General features: G+C 39.6%; 1 protein-coding gene across 10 annotated transcripts in view; it reads right to left on the bottom strand.

The window, feature by feature from the left end:
• Nucleotides 1-16,668, bottom strand: part of STXBP4 (syntaxin binding protein 4) — a 134,444-nt gene that overhangs the window by 52,963 nt on the left and 64,813 nt on the right. For all 10 annotated transcript variants that reach the window (XR_007768873.1, XM_050920106.1, XM_050920105.1 and 7 more), the window contains 3 exons: nt 12,988-13,104; nt 11,679-11,728; nt 8,868-9,001 (listed from right to left, as the gene is read on the bottom strand). Coding sequence is in view for 9 of the 10 variants with exons in the window: in XM_050920106.1 (XP_050776063.1) it covers nt 8,868-9,001; nt 11,679-11,728; nt 12,988-13,104 (301 nt within the window). In the remaining variant the exon portion in view is untranslated. The remainder of the gene's footprint in view (nt 1-8,867; nt 9,002-11,678; nt 11,729-12,987; nt 13,105-16,668) is intronic.

Below are 16,668 nucleotides of genomic sequence, written 5' to 3'. Positions count from 1 at the left end.
TGCCAGTCGGATCCTTTTGGATCCAGGCAGCTATCAATTGATTACATGAATAAGTAACATTAGGAAATAATTCTCTGTATTTTTAAGCTGTCTTTTATGCAGCGTAGCAGCTGAAATCAAGGAGAGATGCTACCAGTATAGGTATGATCCAAAGCCCATTGAGAACAACGGGAATCTCTCCATTGATTTCAATGGGCTTCAGATCAGATCTTATCTGACCAGCCAGTATTCCACAGACCCCTCAGTAGCTGCTCTGGGAACCACTGGATCACGTTCTGAATAACTCTGCTAAGAGACTAGGACAGGTCAACATAAAACCTTTTTCCAATTTAAACAATTCATTAATGAAATCACTATGAGGACAAACCTTTCTGAACAATTCAACCGAAGAATTTATATTCTCTCTCAGTGCAGGGTAACATAATTTCTTTCTTCATCAAATGACCAAAACTAACCAAACAACTCCCCCCAAATGTGCAATAGTAATTCATTGTATTTTATAATCGTAAAAAAATATCAGGGCAAACTTGTTTTCCAGTGATCTTGCTCCTGATACTTCTGTTCTGCCTTTAGTTTTGTTAATTTGTCCTCGTTAACTGTTAAAGAAATTAAACTGATCATTCAGTTGCTGAATATTATCACACGTTTCTTTTAGCCATTAGGATAAAGAGATGTTAATATACCACGTTTCTTCACACATTCCTTTACATGCTGAAGGTCAGCTTCTAGTTTGCTCCCTGAGCCCCTCCAAGCTTCCAATAGTGGCAATTACTATTCCTATTCTTAAAAGGCCCAAATCTTCTAATTAAGATCTACAATGTTTTCATTTCATCTTCCAATTGTGTTTTATTGCAAAGGTGGTAATGATGCAGTACATGGGTCAATTTAATGTCTAATCTCTGCAACATACTTGAAGTTTTTTTCCCTGTCTAGTTCATGTTACTGATAAAGGTTTGTGCTAATAAATCTTCATGCGTTTTGCAAGTTTGTTGAAATTCAACAAATGTGCTTCCTTCGTTTTCTCTGGGGAGTGATACTATTGACCCTTGATGTAGATAAGAGCATGCAGGCTCAGGCATCAAATCTGTTACTTGGGGAGAATTGATGCCTTGTCTGTCTTAGGGTCTCGAACTTGTAGTACTGATTGGCAGACGAAGGGATGGGATAGCCGACAACCCTAAGAGTACAGGGTAGCTATACAGGAAGTTACCATAAAGGAGTGAAGACAAGTGAAACTGAAAAAAGTGTTGTCTCCATATTTCAGCTGGTAAAGAGTCTGTCAGTTGTCAGAGACTTCTGGAGCACAGAATTGGTCTAAACTAGCACTTTCCAGATTTTCAAGAGAGAAGGGGCTGACTAGCGCTGAGCATCTGCAACGTTCACTGACTTCTCCTGGAGCTGTGGGTACTCAGCACCTCTCAGGATCAGGCCAAAAATGCAGTAGTGATGTGATACATACAACACAATAGACAATCAAAATTACTTTGAAACAAACCCAAGCAACACTTGGTCTGCTAAACGTTTGCCTGTAGGACTATCCCAAGAAAACATATTTATGCATCGTGACTGGCAGCATCTAGAAGGCTGCAACATTTTATTAGGTGAACAGGTCCTTTTAGAGGAGATATAGTTATTTGGAAAGAAGCTTTTAGTAAACTTCAGCATGACCGCCATATGTCAAATTTCAGATTAAAGACACACTGTGTCTAAAAACTATGCTCCAGGAATTATTTTGGGGAAGTTCTGTGACCTGTATTATACAGGAAGTCAGACTTCATGATCACAATGATCCCTTCTGGCCCTGGAATCTATGAGTGAGAAAATGTTTCAGGATGCATTTCTAAGTTTCCTGCTGTGCAGAGGAGCAGACTTCATAATGTTTAATGGTTTACTACTGACATAATGGGATTACATCAACAACAGTAAGGCTGTATTTTGGGTAGATACCTTGGAGGTGGAGTGTGAAATACAGAGTCAGAAAACTTGATAACTCAGTGCCTAAGGATCACTATATCATGATGAGATAAGCATGTTCCAAAGGATAACTGGTTTTTGGACATCGCCAATGTCTAGCTGGATTGTTTTAAGTTTGCTTATATTGGAAGGGAGGGTTATGATTTCCTGAACGCTACCAATGTGATTTTCATCATATGAGTTACTAAGTGCAGCCAGCAGACTACTTTCAAATGTTATAGTATTTAACTGGGGCCCTATTCTCCTCTGCAGGGCAGTGTCCTTCAGCAGCAGTACCACCCTACACAATCATGCTATGGATTTGCAATACCATCAGAGAGGAGGCAGCACATGTTGGAAGATTGTGAGGAATACATTTTTTTAAATGTATCTTCCCCATGCAGGAAGACAGCTCTTTGTGGGGATAAATCCATACTTTCTGGACCCCATCCTGTTTTATCAAGATTCTTCTGAAACAGCTCTTCACAAAGCAGAGTTCACAAAGTTAGACTTTCATGACACATTTCTTTTAAGTAAATTAATAGCCTTCTTCAGAAAAACAGTTTCAATCTGGGTATGTTTCTTCAACTACATCTTATGCAAAATGAATATCGAAGTTATCAGCTCAGCAATTTTTGCTTTACTGCTTTAACTCTAAAAATATATCATTAACAAACTATTATGTGGGATGCTCCATGCTGATAAGAGTAAAACCCCTCACTCTTCACTGCAACATTCACTAAACATTATTCTTTGGTACACCTTTTATGAACTGGTGCAGGCACTAATGTCCCTCTTTAAATCAACCACTCTGGTAGGACATGTGGGAAACATTCTGTGAAAATCTGGTTCAGAGGATTGCCGAGAACTATTGAATATCTACTTTGTGTCTGGTTTTTTTTTGTTTTTTTTTTTTTGTTAAGCCTGGAGAGCTTTAATGCTTTAATCTCATATACAAACTCAGCAGAGCCTGAGTCTATCTGTAATGCTCTCCAAATCAGAATGAACCCAGAAGGATGACGTTCAATCTTTAAATCCTTCTCTGCAGAGCTATTTTTAACTCTCAGGTTCACAAAATGGATCCATACTATGGCTCTAGAGCTTTCTAACTGAATCCTACCTATTATATTTGACACAACCAGATGTTAGTCTTCAATTGCATTTAGGTCTAAAGGTTTCTCTTGCATGATTTCCTGTGTAGTCCGACAGAAATAATTTAATGTGACACAACATTTCCATCTCCAACGGTGCAACCTGATTCTCCCTCCCCCAACACTCCTCAAAAAGAAAAAAAAATTTTTACTTGTGGGACAATATTTTTGCTTGCTGAAAGAGACATTATTGGTAGTTCGATATAGACCATAAATATAAATTAGATACAATTATTTAACATGCAACATACCACAGCTTTGCAACAATTAATAATGCTATGATAAATCAAATGAGCCTGTCATAATTATTCTGCTTCCCTATTTCAGCTACTCTAATTCCAGCTCTCACAGCAATTTTGTGCAATTTCAGTATCTACTTCTTCGGAAGCCTTTCTCACACAACATTTTATGCGCTCCCGTATACAGAAGGTAGGAGAAGAGGTTTTCAGTTCCTGACAATGTAAGGATTCGCATGAATGTATGCACATGAAACATAACCTGGCCAAAGAAACTTATTTAGTACCAGTCTAAAAGGCGGGTAGCAGACAGATAAAATAAATGTTTGTTGTAATGGCTGTTCCCACCAAAATTCTTCATGTTTTCCATAAAGGGATGAAAAGGTAAACGAAAAAATACTGTAATGTATCTGTATGGCCATTTTTGTTTTATTTTTAAAAGTTAAATTAGCTGACCTAGATTATCAGTGACACATCCCCTCAACTATAGGGACATATGATCAAAATAGACAGCCATTTGGATGCTCTCTACTGGAGATCCTATCATAAAACACCATAATCTCTTAGTTTTGCACTCTCATGCAGTCTAGTACAATCTCTAGTCATAAACTGGAAAGACTTTTGCATTTGGACAGAGATGTCAGATATCAATGGATTTACAGAGGCAACCTAGAAATACATAAATATTGTAAAACTTGTTAAATTTATCTCAAGAATACAACTAGTCTATGCTCATTCCCTAGCAACACTAACAAAAACCCCCCCCAAAACCCTTCATCAACATGGGATTAAGATGCAAAAAATATATCACAGTAAATTACATAAAAGTAATGCATTATAAAGTTGGGAAATTCAGTCATTTTATACAATTCCGGAACCTCTACAACACCTAAATTCCTCATCCAATCTGCCTTAAACTGTCCTGGCAAGTTCTATCCTTGGATAAATTGACAACTGTGACATATCAGGTGCATTGACTGTACTTAAACAAAGGTGTGTTTGAATAGTAAAATGGGGCTGTAGCGGGGTGGTTACACTGCTCCTGCCCTGAAGGGCTTAAAACAGCCCTGGGAGAGGGCTGTGGCAGGGGAAAAGCTGGGCTGATTGGGGAAGGGGTCACAGCTGGGCCATGTCCCAATCAGGCCACAGCTGGCCTGTATAACAAGGCTGTGAGCCAGAGGCCCAAGAGTCTCCCTCTAGCTGAGGAAAGAGATGGGCCTAGCTGCCTGACTGCTAATGGGTACTGGAGTGAAGCAGGGCTGGGGAAGGCCAGAGGCACTGGGGAGCTCCAGGCTGGCAACTCCCCAGGCTGCAGGGCCTGGTCCAAAGCCCCTGGAGGTACTGGGTTGCAGGGAAAGGAAGCAGGTCAAAACCTCCCTTGCCTGTGATAACTGGCTTATACAGACTGCAGTTGGCCCCAGTGAAAGGGGGCTAGATGGTGATTGGCAGTGGCCCATAGACAGAAGCAAGGTGGGGATAGAGGGCTGGGGGTTTCCCAGAGAGGGGAGACCCATAGAGACTGGTGGGGTTATTGCCAGGGAGCAGCCCCACGGTCCTGGGAGGGACACGGGGGGCCAGTGGCAGTGGGACACCGGCCTGCAGAAGGCACTCCAGAGGCTGAAAGACCTAATTCCCGAGACAACCAGCAGGAGGCATCGCAGGTGTGAGTCTTGCACGCCTACAGGGGCTTATAAGAGAAAACTAGTTTAAGCCTTAACAATAGTTGAGTGTCTGTCTCTCTATAAATAAAAACATATTAGAGATTTAGGATGCATTTTATATAGTATCAAACCAAAATAGTCCCTGGTACAATTGCCCCACTAATGGTTCCCTTTCACCAGCTGAGAGTCAATATTAAATAAAACACCCCCATCTTCCTATGATAGACTGCTAATAGATTTAGAAGCTTGTAGAGCATTTGTTCCCTTAGACATTATATCACTTAATCACTACAGATTAAAAATTATGAAAGACAATATTCAAAGACCTTAAAGAACACACACTCATTCTGATGGAACTTTGGCATCTTGGAAGGAAAAACTGGGACAGTGTGGCGTAAGTACTCGAGTCCTTAAAGCTCGACTTCAGTGAGCTGTGGATCAGGCCTAGTGAAAGGAGAACCCCAGCTTTCTGGAATCCTTATGGTACGTCAGTCTGAGTAATTGAGCTTGTCCTCCTGTACTTTCACAGGCTAGGGCAGTCAAATTATCTGAAGTCCCTGGCATGTGTTTTAAGAAGAGCGATGGATATTACTGAACAGGATTAAAATAATTTCCATGTACTCAACTGGCATCTCCTACCTTCATGATCTCTTTGGCAGTGGAGCGCCTGCTCATGAACCACCTAGGAGGAAAGGCAGTGTGCAAAAGAGAAGGGAAGGTGGAAGTACAAAACTAAAAAGAGAAACTTGGTCCCTTAGATACCACTGCAGCTCTTTAAATGATTTGCTGCATGGCACCAAATTGCTGCAATCACCACTATAATACTCTCGTTTTGCTGCACTTCATTACAGGCATCTAATGTAAGAAACTTTCAAGGCACTTACCTGCCCAGGAAACATTTGAAGAATATGACGTACTGATCAGAAATGTCTACATGTTGCTAGTTTAAACCTCAGAAGAAATATTTTCTTTGTTTATTAGACTGCTATGCTGTGAATGAAAGCTGGTCTAGCTAGGAGAAAAGGGACAGCAGGTTCTCTCTCTCTCTTTAGGTTAATACAGATGTCAGAAATTCCAAACTGAAAATAACACTTTGTTAGAAATAATTCAAGGCAATAGCCAATTAATTTTCATAAGGGAATATTAGTGGTCAGATTCTTCTATGGTCTAGTTTTAGTTCAAAATATTGGCAGTAATAAGGGATTGTTTCATGTAGCCTACAAACATTCTGTAAAAGGCTAGCTATGATTTATTACAGGACATTCAATTAATTGGAGAACACATCCCAGCCCCATAAATGAGATCAATTATTATTTCTCTCAGTGGAATATGTATGTAATAAACTATCCTGGAATATCTGCCTAAAGCTAAGGAGATAGATAATTACTATTATGAGTGCACCAGGAAAGGAAAAACACTGCTAATTTTAAAGGCAGAAAATAGCTTCTTGCTCTGAAGATATAATTATCTATGCCCCCGTCCTATGAGATACTGAGCACCTCCTGAGCAGCCAGAATGGAGAGTGCTCAGTACTGCTCAGGATAGGTACTCTAGACAGTGAAATAAACAGAAGAGTGGATATAATAACACAAACAGCACTAAAAATTCTCCAAATCAGTTTAACAGAGTAGAAATGTGATAATTTTCTATCAGGCCCTGGACTTGCAGCCCCTACTCATGTGAGTAGGTCTACTGTCATCAGTGCGCCAACTCACATTCATAAAAACATTTCAGGATCAGACCTCCTAGCCTCCAACTGCATAACCTTCTTTGTGCAAAGATTTACAAGTGAGAGCTGAAGTGAAATCTCACTGAAATCAATGGAAGATAAGCACCCAGGTGGTTTTGAAAATCCCACTAGGTGTCTAAAACTGGCCCTTAGGCACTTTCAAAAATTTTACTCATATCACACTTCAAAGTCCTGTACAAGTTCTAAGTCCTGTACAAACAACTAGTTAATCCTTGGGAGGACCCACATGTAAGGCAGGCATTAGTCTCCTTTTAGAAAAGGGGGAAATGAGGCAGAAGTCTCACAGCAAATCAGCAGCAGAGCTGGGATTACTATGCAGAAGATTCCTGACTCCCCAATCTGGGCCAGACCCCGGCCTCTACTCCAGGGGCTCTGTGCTGCTCTGATGATTAAAAAGTAGCCATAAAGCTGACTTAACCAGCCCCTGATGACTCTCTCAGCTCAGGGAAACCTTTAAGTGGTATCAGTTCACAGAACTGGCATCAGTGCCATCCTCTCTCTGCTCCTGGTGCAAAGCGTATGGGGGAGAGAAGAGACTCTGAGAAAAATAACCATGCTTCAAACTATTTTTGCTCCTTTGAGCTGTGCTATGTGCTCCTTGGCTACTGATCTGAATAATATTTTCATCTAATTATATCATGCTGTTGCTGAAGACGACTTTTGCAGTACCAGAGAAGTGTAAAGGGACCTTAAGTGTAAATGGGAAACAGGACTGTAGACTCCTTGATGACTTCTTCATAAATTATAATTGGGAAGGAGTGATACAGTCAGCTCTGTCCTCTGCCATCAAATACCTTGTCTCTGCTACCTGAACTCTGCATTCACTTACAGTTCTGGGTTCCTTGAATCATGACAGTTAATTGTAAACTGAAATATTAAACATCCTGGTATAATGTTAATGAAAAGACTCCAGAAGGATTGCATTAGTATATGAACTCTTCTTGTGAAATGACCAATTAACCAGCTGTTGTGTTAACTGATTATAGCATTTGTAAAACAGTTGGCTGACAGGCTTTTCTTTCAGACAGTTGTAATGTAATATTGGCCAATGCTCACTTCTTAATCCATAAAATTCTTTCTAGTCCATTCTGAAGAGACAGATCATTCCAACTACAAAATGATATAATGATCTGAAAAAAAAATCCAAATCTCATTTTGGTCAAAGAAAAAACAGAGCTTTCTGATGGATTGTAATTTTTTCTTTTATCTTTACATTCGATCTGATTCTCCTTTCACTTCAGCGTCACACCAGTATAACTCTTTTGATGATTATGGATATCAATTTGTATCAGTGCAGTTGATAGAAAAATCAGGACCAATATGCTTACATTGTTCACAGGCTGGACTCTGTGAATTGTCTTTCTTTCCGGACTAGAATAAGAAGCAGGCTGTAGGAGTCTGTCTCTGAGACCTGCTTGGTAAAAGGTCCCTTTTTCTTCCTACCACCTGACTGTCAGTATTATACACCTCTACCCCGATACAACGCTGTCCTCGGGAGCCAAAAAATCTTACTGCGTTATAGGTGAAACCACGTTATATCGAACTTGCTTTGATCCGCCGGAGTGTGCAGGCCCCCCCGGCAGCACTGCTTTACCACGTTATACCCAAATTTGTGTTATATCAGGTTGCGTTATACTGGGGTAGAGGTGTAATTAGTTTTTTCCTGGAACCATACCCGTAGTGTAGGTTAGTTGCCATTATGAAATATAGGTTTGGTACATTAATAAAAGTGCCTTGATAAGGGCTGATAATAAATCTCATAAATCAAACCTAAATCACCCTTCCAGCTCATGATTCTATACTAAGTGTAAATGCTACGACTATCTGAACTACATCGAGTATTTTCCTAGTGGCTGTTATGCTCGAATGTGCTTTCTTCTGATGAACCTACGGTAATGACTAATTAGATTTATTTTTCAGTTGATAACTGCTGAAATATTCCACTCTGAATTGCCAGTCAAAAGGTGAAAGGGAGAAAGGGTGTGCAGGGGTGGCGGGTAGAATATATATATATATATATATATATATATATATATATATATATATATATATATATATATATATATATATATATACACACACATATATATATACACACATATATATATACACTCACAATCTACTTCCAGAATGGCATGGACAGATTGAGTAAGATCTTTGGCTTCTGCTGCAAGGGTTGCTGTGACAGTACGTCCATTCCTCCCCAGTCGTGCCAGGAGTGTTTTGGTAGATAATGTGCCTCTTCGGTCACTGGAAGGAATACACAGCAAACAGATCAATTGTCTATAAGATTACAAGGGAAAATGTTCCTTTTAATAAAATAAAACAAGCATCCTTTCACCTTGTTGAACACATCTCTTGGTTGATTTTAGTCTCATTCCAGTAACAAAAAAAAAAAAAAAAAAAAAAAAAAAAAAAGAATTATGCTACCAAATTCAGGAGACTTACTGTGACCCTAACAGCATCCCAGTGTCAGAGGGCAAGGAGCTCCCCAGTATCTAGCAGTGCAGAACAGTCCAGCGTACTCCAACTCACTAATGTCATAATCTATATCTAACAGCTGTAGGGTCAGGTATTATTGGAAAACTAATAACACACTGACTGTTAATATTCTTGCATTGTGTATGTACGCTAAACCCCAAAGGACCACACAGTTGTGCTGGAAATATGGGACTAAACTGTTTTCAAATCAGACAAATGGGGACTTGGTACACAGGTTTTTCCCAGACAAAGGAAAGGCTGAAGCATCCATCCAGGTGCAATCATAATCAATGGGTTATTCATTTGAATATCAGAGGTTGCAGGAACAGATCAACTTGCATTGTAGCAATCACCAGTTGGAGTCTCATCTTCCAGACCCATGACTCCTTTACTTGACATGAACTTTATCTGGTGGTGCACTCTTCAGAAGAATATGTTTCAAAGGTTTATTGAACTATAAAAGTGAGAGTAAAGCACCTTTATGTTATGCTTCACCTTAGGAGACAAAGAAACTAAGCAATGTGATCTTGCGATGGATCCTGACCAGTAAAAGTTGGAAAGGAGACCTAGGTCAGAGAAATCATCTTTAACAAAGACTGTATTTTACTAGATTAAGTTTTAGTCATTTAGATGCATGTTTTGACTTTTATTTGCTCGTAGCCATGTCTACCTTTATCCCTTTTGTGTGGTATCACTTAACTTGTGCCCTTTTGTTAATACATTTGTTTTATTTTCACTATAAAATGTCTCAGCGCTGTGTTTGAAGGGAAGGGTATGTTTACCCAGTTAAGTTAATAAGCTGTAATGTACTGTCTCCTTAAAAGAGCAGCAAACTTAATATCTTCTGTGAATGCATAGTGGTAGGGGCTGTGCGTTGGAGAGAAACATCTCCGAAGAGCTCGGAAGCTTGAGTTCACTGATTGTTATCAACGAGGCAAGGTTTGGACCAGTGGAGCCTTGAGGATTTTGACTGGTGAGGAAGACAGTGGTATGGTAGGGAGCTGACACGCAGTCTAATCTCTAGCAAAGCTCACTCTAGCTGTGGCAGAGTTAAGAGTGGCTCACAGCTCTGGATATCCCCAGCAGTGTGTTACACTTACCCAAAGATCATACTGGCTTCTGTACTCAGAATCTCCTATGAAAACAGGGTATATCAACTTTGTAAAGAATGAAATGTTGCTATCTCTGTCAGTCAAATACAATTCCCATTGACCTGACTGGGATTAGTGCGTAAATACGTAAGGGTAGAATTTGTCTGCTACTTAATAGGCATCCATTACAGCCTGAGAGCTTGATCCTGAAACTGTCAGTGAGACAAGACCCCTGATAATTTCAGTTAAACAGATTTGATTTTACTAGGAATTTTGCATGAATAAGGTTTTCCAGATAGGGTCCTATTTAGCATTTATTCTTGAACATGAACATGGAGAAACCTGCTTAGTGAGACAGGACAGAATTATATTGGTGTTTTAAGAGGCCAAAGGCTGCTCTAAATCCTGTTGAATACATCTGAGCTGCAGCATTTTTTAATTAAAGTAATTCTGTTCACTTTCATACAGTTTAGATAAATATGGTTTCTCTGATTACAGGCTTGAATGCTTCTTGCTTTGTAACAAAAGCAGGTGGTGCTACTGGAGTTTGCTAGTACAATCCTCATGGTACACAAGGTTATACCACTTACCATATTTAGGGTCAGGAAGGAATTTTTCCCTCTGGCAGACAGCCCTAGCCAGCGGCAAGAGGCTACTCCCTCTCCCTTATTTCAGGCATTACGTGGAAGGGAGCTGAGTATCTCATTTGTAAGCTGCTTGATGCAGTGGGCCAAGCGTTTTCTCTATAGCCCTGTTGGGGGTGGTTTGATGATGTTCTGACATATGTGAATATGCACATTTTTCTTTTATTCCACCTTTGTTGGCAGGGTCATTCACCACATAAATGGTGCAGGAGGTAACCTTGAAAGTCTTCCTAACAAAAATCTAAACTCTCAGAAGAATCAGAACTAGATAGATGTTGGTGGTACTAACAGCGGTGATGCTTCTTATTACTGGACATAGGCAAGAGGCAGTCTCTACCAAAGAGTCTTACTCTTTGCATGGGGAAAGAATAAGGTGGAAAGCTGTGGCAAGGGATAAAGTGTCTTTGGTTGATAGAAATGTGGAGATGCCCATAGGTGTGCTGGGTCTGTGCTGGTTAACTGCTTTATCTTCAAATTGTTAATGAAATTTGCAGCCCTGAAACCAGTGTCGTGGTTTTATTTCCACTGTTCATAAAAGTGGCATTCAGAAATGCATGGGAGCATAGAAAGAAAACAGCTAAGACTTAGGATGAGCTGTTTGTAGCTTCTAACCCTGTCACAAAGGTTTTCAATAACAACATGTATTGATATATTTCATATCATTTCACTGCATTACCTTCAATAAAACAAGTTAAGTTTAGGTTTTCTTACCTTAAATTTGACAAGGGAATGGAGTTGTCTGCTAGTACTTCGTGCACAACCTGTTGGCAAACAATCAAAGAAATGAATAGTTAATGTTTTATAAGCTTCACATACTATTTTTGTTGCTTTGTCATCTACTTAAAGATCTTCTGTCTCCCTGAAAACTTTGGTATTCCTAGCCAGAGGGAATGAGCTGGGGTCTCAGTTTTCTTCTAACGGACCCTAAATGATTTTTCATGTGGACAATATTCTATCAACCCAAAGCACCTCAGCCACATTTATGCAAATATGAACAATATATTGTAGGACATTTTTCATATGGATTTTACTCTATATCCCTAGCCACAGATCTCGCCAAAAGGCTAGTTTGCTAAATCAAATGTTTTCCTATGGGCAGCCCATAATGTAAGGATTATAACATGAGAAATTTCTCAGTCTCCATGGAAGTAAAATTGTAGAGGCAAATAAGGTATATGGCTGAGATATAAAAGATAACACTTCAAATGACATAATTTCTCCCCCTCTCCCCCAAGGAACTCTTTTGTATAAGCCTGCAACACCTTTCCCCCATATGTGACATTCAAAAACAAGTCTGGGAGATTTTCTTATATTGGCAGTCAGCATAGGGGGAAGGAGCAACAACAATTTTAAGCTGCCTGCAAATTATAACATACAAAATCACCCTATTTTCACAGCAAGGGGCAACTCAGGTCCATCATATGGGGGAGGCAAACACGAATTGGACAAAATTAATTAAAACACATCCGTGTTGTGTGTTTATGATCTATACGTCCATGTTATAAACCTTTCTACTATGTGAAATAAATATCTGAGTAGACCATATCCTCAGCCAGTATAAAGTGACATAGAACACTGACTAACTGGCTCAGTATAAAATGGTGCAGAACAGGCTGAGTTGGATTAAGCATACAGTAAGCTAAAATTCTGGTTTTGTAACATGTTTTAAACATAACCTCTGATTACTGATGTATATCTGCCTCTTAATTTTGCAAATGGGCATTATTTTACCATTTCCAGATAAAGAAACGACCTCTAAATGCTAAGATCATAGGTTTTAATGCACAAAAAAAGAATGCTTGTTACAATTAGGCACACAGCAACAATCGAAGGACTCAAAAATCCCTACATGAAATTCTGCCTTAACCCTTATTTCAGCAGGTTGTATAAGCTGTGAATGTTTTTTTTCAAACTACAGTTTTACACATTCATGCTTAATTTATCCTATTTCCTTAGATTAAACAACACACATCTTTTCCCAAATAAAACGCTGCTGGGAACAACAGCGCAAAAAAGTTACCTCTATAAACTGCAGTAGTTTTGCAGTGGCCACCTCAAAGGTTTTCCTAGCCGATTCTGATTTCCGCAGCTGGCAGTCAAGCACAGTAATTCTCTTTCTTAAATCTTGAACACTATCCTGTGGAAGAAATTCAGTTAATGCTATCTAATTCATTTCAAGACTTAATTTTATTTATCCTATTTGTTATTTTTCAAACTTTTTGAGTGAACAGTGAAGGTGATGGGGGTTCTCTCTCCAAATTTTAAGGAAAGAGGAAGCAAAGACTGTTTTACCAAAAGGATCGTGAAGGCCCTAATATTACCTTAAAAATGCACGTTTAAAATAAAATCTGAATTCAGAACTTGAAAGAGACTGTAGATTTTAAAATGTCGTCTCAGCAATGCTTTCCTTGCATCCCTAGCCTAGCACTCTTTATCTCCTCCATGTCCAAGTAACTGAGGGCTTATCTATATGAACAATTAGTTCACAGCAAACTGAGGTGTGACTGTACCCGACACTGGCTTGGTGTTGACCAACTCCCTGCTGATGTGTGTTAACTGTTTGATCTAGTCCTCGAAGCTCTGTAAGGAAGGGTTCTAACAAACTATTAACATGTCAGCAGGGTGCACAAGGATAGTTGGTCTGCAGCAGGTTAGATTCACACCCCAGCTTGGTGTGAACTAATTGTTCATGTAGACAAGCCCACACTCAGTTTTCTACCAGGCCTTTTAACTTTAGAATTGAGAGTGAAACAGCTGAATCAGAAGTTTTAGAATGCAGCCTTGGCTACACTGGCGCTTTACAGCGCTGCAACTTTCTCGCTCAGGGGTGTGAAAAAACACCCCGAGTGCAGCAACTTACAGCGCTGTAAAGTGCCAGTGTAAACAGTGCCCCAGCGCTGGGAGCGCGGCTCCCAGCACTGCAAGCTAATCCCCACAGGGAGGTGGAGTACGTGCAGCGCTGGGAGAGCTCTCTCCCAGCACGGCGCTGCAACCACACTCGCACTTCAAAGCGCTGCCGCGGAAGTGCTCCCATGGCAGCGCTGTACAGCTGCAAGTGTAGCCATACCCTTCATCTGGTTCAGTTGTTCATGGGACATGCATATTGGCAATCAGGCTCCTGCTGCGATCGAGGTGCTGTCAACAGACTGCAGCCACCATTTCTCTTGTTACAACTTTTTTTTTTTGTTCTTTTAGAAAGGGCATCAGCCTGAAGCTGGATTCCCCCAGCAGTGCACAGTGCTGATTTGATCATGGTGGGAAGCCCAGGTCTCCATTCCTTTTTTGAATTATTTTAAAACTCTGAATTAGACTGTTTTTTGTTCAATGTTTAATTACTACATTAGGATCTCACCAAAGCAACTAGTAACTCTGTGGCAGGCCTTGAACAGAGTTAAACCACGCAGATTTTTCTACATGCGTATGTGTAACCCATCGTTCAGTATTTGTTACATATCCCCCTTTGTGCCTGATCCACAGAGGATAAGAGTCTGGTACAGCCCCATCAACAGAGGCTGGCTCTTTAGCTCTAAAATGTTCAGTCTCTGGTGGTGTTGGACAAGATGGAGGCCACTGTGTATACATGGGCACATTTGTTTACTTGATCTGTGTGCTAGGCAGAGGATTAGGCGAAAAATACCTCCCAGTAAAAGGGAAAGAAAATGCCAATCTCTACAAAGACAAAGGTTGACATTACTGTAGGTGCACTTCTCTTGAAGCCCATCACCTGAATACAACCTACTATAAGATATGCAACTACTAAAAAGTGCTGTTACTAATAACTATATCTTTATTAAAAACAAACACACACACACAGTTTTATGTGGCAGAATCCCCATTATTCTGACTATCAGAAAATCTGCTTGATTAGAAAGTTTCTTTTCTGTAATGTATATCACACTGCTCACTACTGGAAAAGGAGATGCTAAGCCTACTTAGGGAGGATTTTATTAAAATACAGCTAACTGTTGGTGCTTTACTAAATACAGTTTTGGATTCCCTGGCTTACAGATGTTATCAATAGGCTAAGTGGAGCAAACCTCTTCTTCATGTACTGTACCTAAAGAAACAAGGTGAACTGATCAATATCTCTTGCTTACACTACCAGTTGCATAAATTAAATTTAGAAGAGCACTTCAAAGTATGCTACTTAAGAGGCCTTATTCTCTACTGCCTTGCTGCCGTACAACCACTCACACAAAGTGGGAGTAAAAGGCAACCAAACTGGAATAGTAACATTTTACACCAACTTATTTTTTTAACTCGATCAGGTTTATTATGGTAATGCCTAAGGACCAGCCAAGAATGAGTCTTAATTGTGCTAGGTACTGTACCAACACAGACTAGTAGACAGTCCTAGCCCTGAAGAGCTTCCAACTTTGCACAAGTACAAGGGTTTAATCCTGCACCTGTTGCAGTCAATGGGAGTGTTACGACTAAACAAGATGGGTGAGGATCAGGTCCCAGGTCAGATTTTTGAAAGCACTCAGGTCCAGATTTTCAAGCATTCATGTCTGTGACCAGATTTTCAAGAAAGTTTAGCACCCAACATGCATCAATGTGCTGAGCGCAACTAAAAATCTGGGCTCTGATTTTGTGCTTAAATGGGAGCTGCGCTCTTTTGAAAATCTGGGCCTAAGTGATCACACACAGAGTGCACAAGGCAGTGAAGTATTAGGTCCATGCATTTTACAGCTCTCGAAACACAGGTTTTGCTTTTTTAATATTGAACTAATTTTCACACTGAAAATTTCAGCAGGCCACCCTTATTTTAAATTATTGGGCATATCCATTTTTCATGGGTAAGCTAGGTAACTACACACACACACACACACACACACACAAATTCCAATTATTATTGTTCCTGTTTTTTAATCTGTATTATTGTAAAGCCTAAGAGCCCTACTCATGGTCCAGGACACCACTGTTCTAGGAGCTGAATGAACAAACAGAACAAAAAGGAAGCCTCTGTCCCAAAGAGCTTACAATATAAGTTCAAGAAAAGAGAGAAGAGATGGATATAGACAAGTATAAAGAAACAATGCACAATATATGTCAGCATGAAAAATGGATTCCCAGTTATGGAGGTTCATTAAAAATTGTCCCAAACTGTTTTATTCTAAATCGGTCTCCACAAATCATTGGGGATAATATGGTGGCCTCGAGTGTGAGGCTCATTTTTACAACCCTTTTCATTTAAAAAAATAATCAGATTTAGGTCACACTAATGTTGTTTGTGTCTTTCAAATAATTAACTTGAGTAAATTTGAATGTATTCAAGAATAGTCCTGAATTTTATTTTATTATTTGTGCATCACTGAGAAACAGGTTAGAAATACTAACAATATGCCAAGTGTAAACAACAAACACACTTACTGAAGATACATCTGCACTGATTTAAAACAGAAACCAGGCAAAAGCTGAAACTGAACGTGTGAATTTGCTTAGGAATCTAAAATATCTTTCAATCTCTCACACTCCCTTGAAAGCTCTAATCAAGCACAAAAATGATTTTTCTTTGCATCAATTTTTATGACATATACTAGTAAATTTTAAAACAAAACAGAAAACCAAAACATTCAGTGTTTTACACTTTAAGGCTTGAGATGTGCCATATTGACCAATGACCCAAATAAGCTTCTGGCTCTTGTTTTTCCAACCTAAAGATATCTAGATAAAGGAAGGCTCATAGCCTTTACATTGC

Source organism: Gopherus flavomarginatus, chromosome 12, assembly GCF_025201925.1.
Source record: "Gopherus flavomarginatus isolate rGopFla2 chromosome 12, rGopFla2.mat.asm, whole genome shotgun sequence".
Taxonomy (NCBI): domain Eukaryota; kingdom Metazoa; phylum Chordata; order Testudines; family Testudinidae; genus Gopherus; species Gopherus flavomarginatus.
This window is presented reverse-complemented; position numbering and strand designations above follow the sequence as displayed.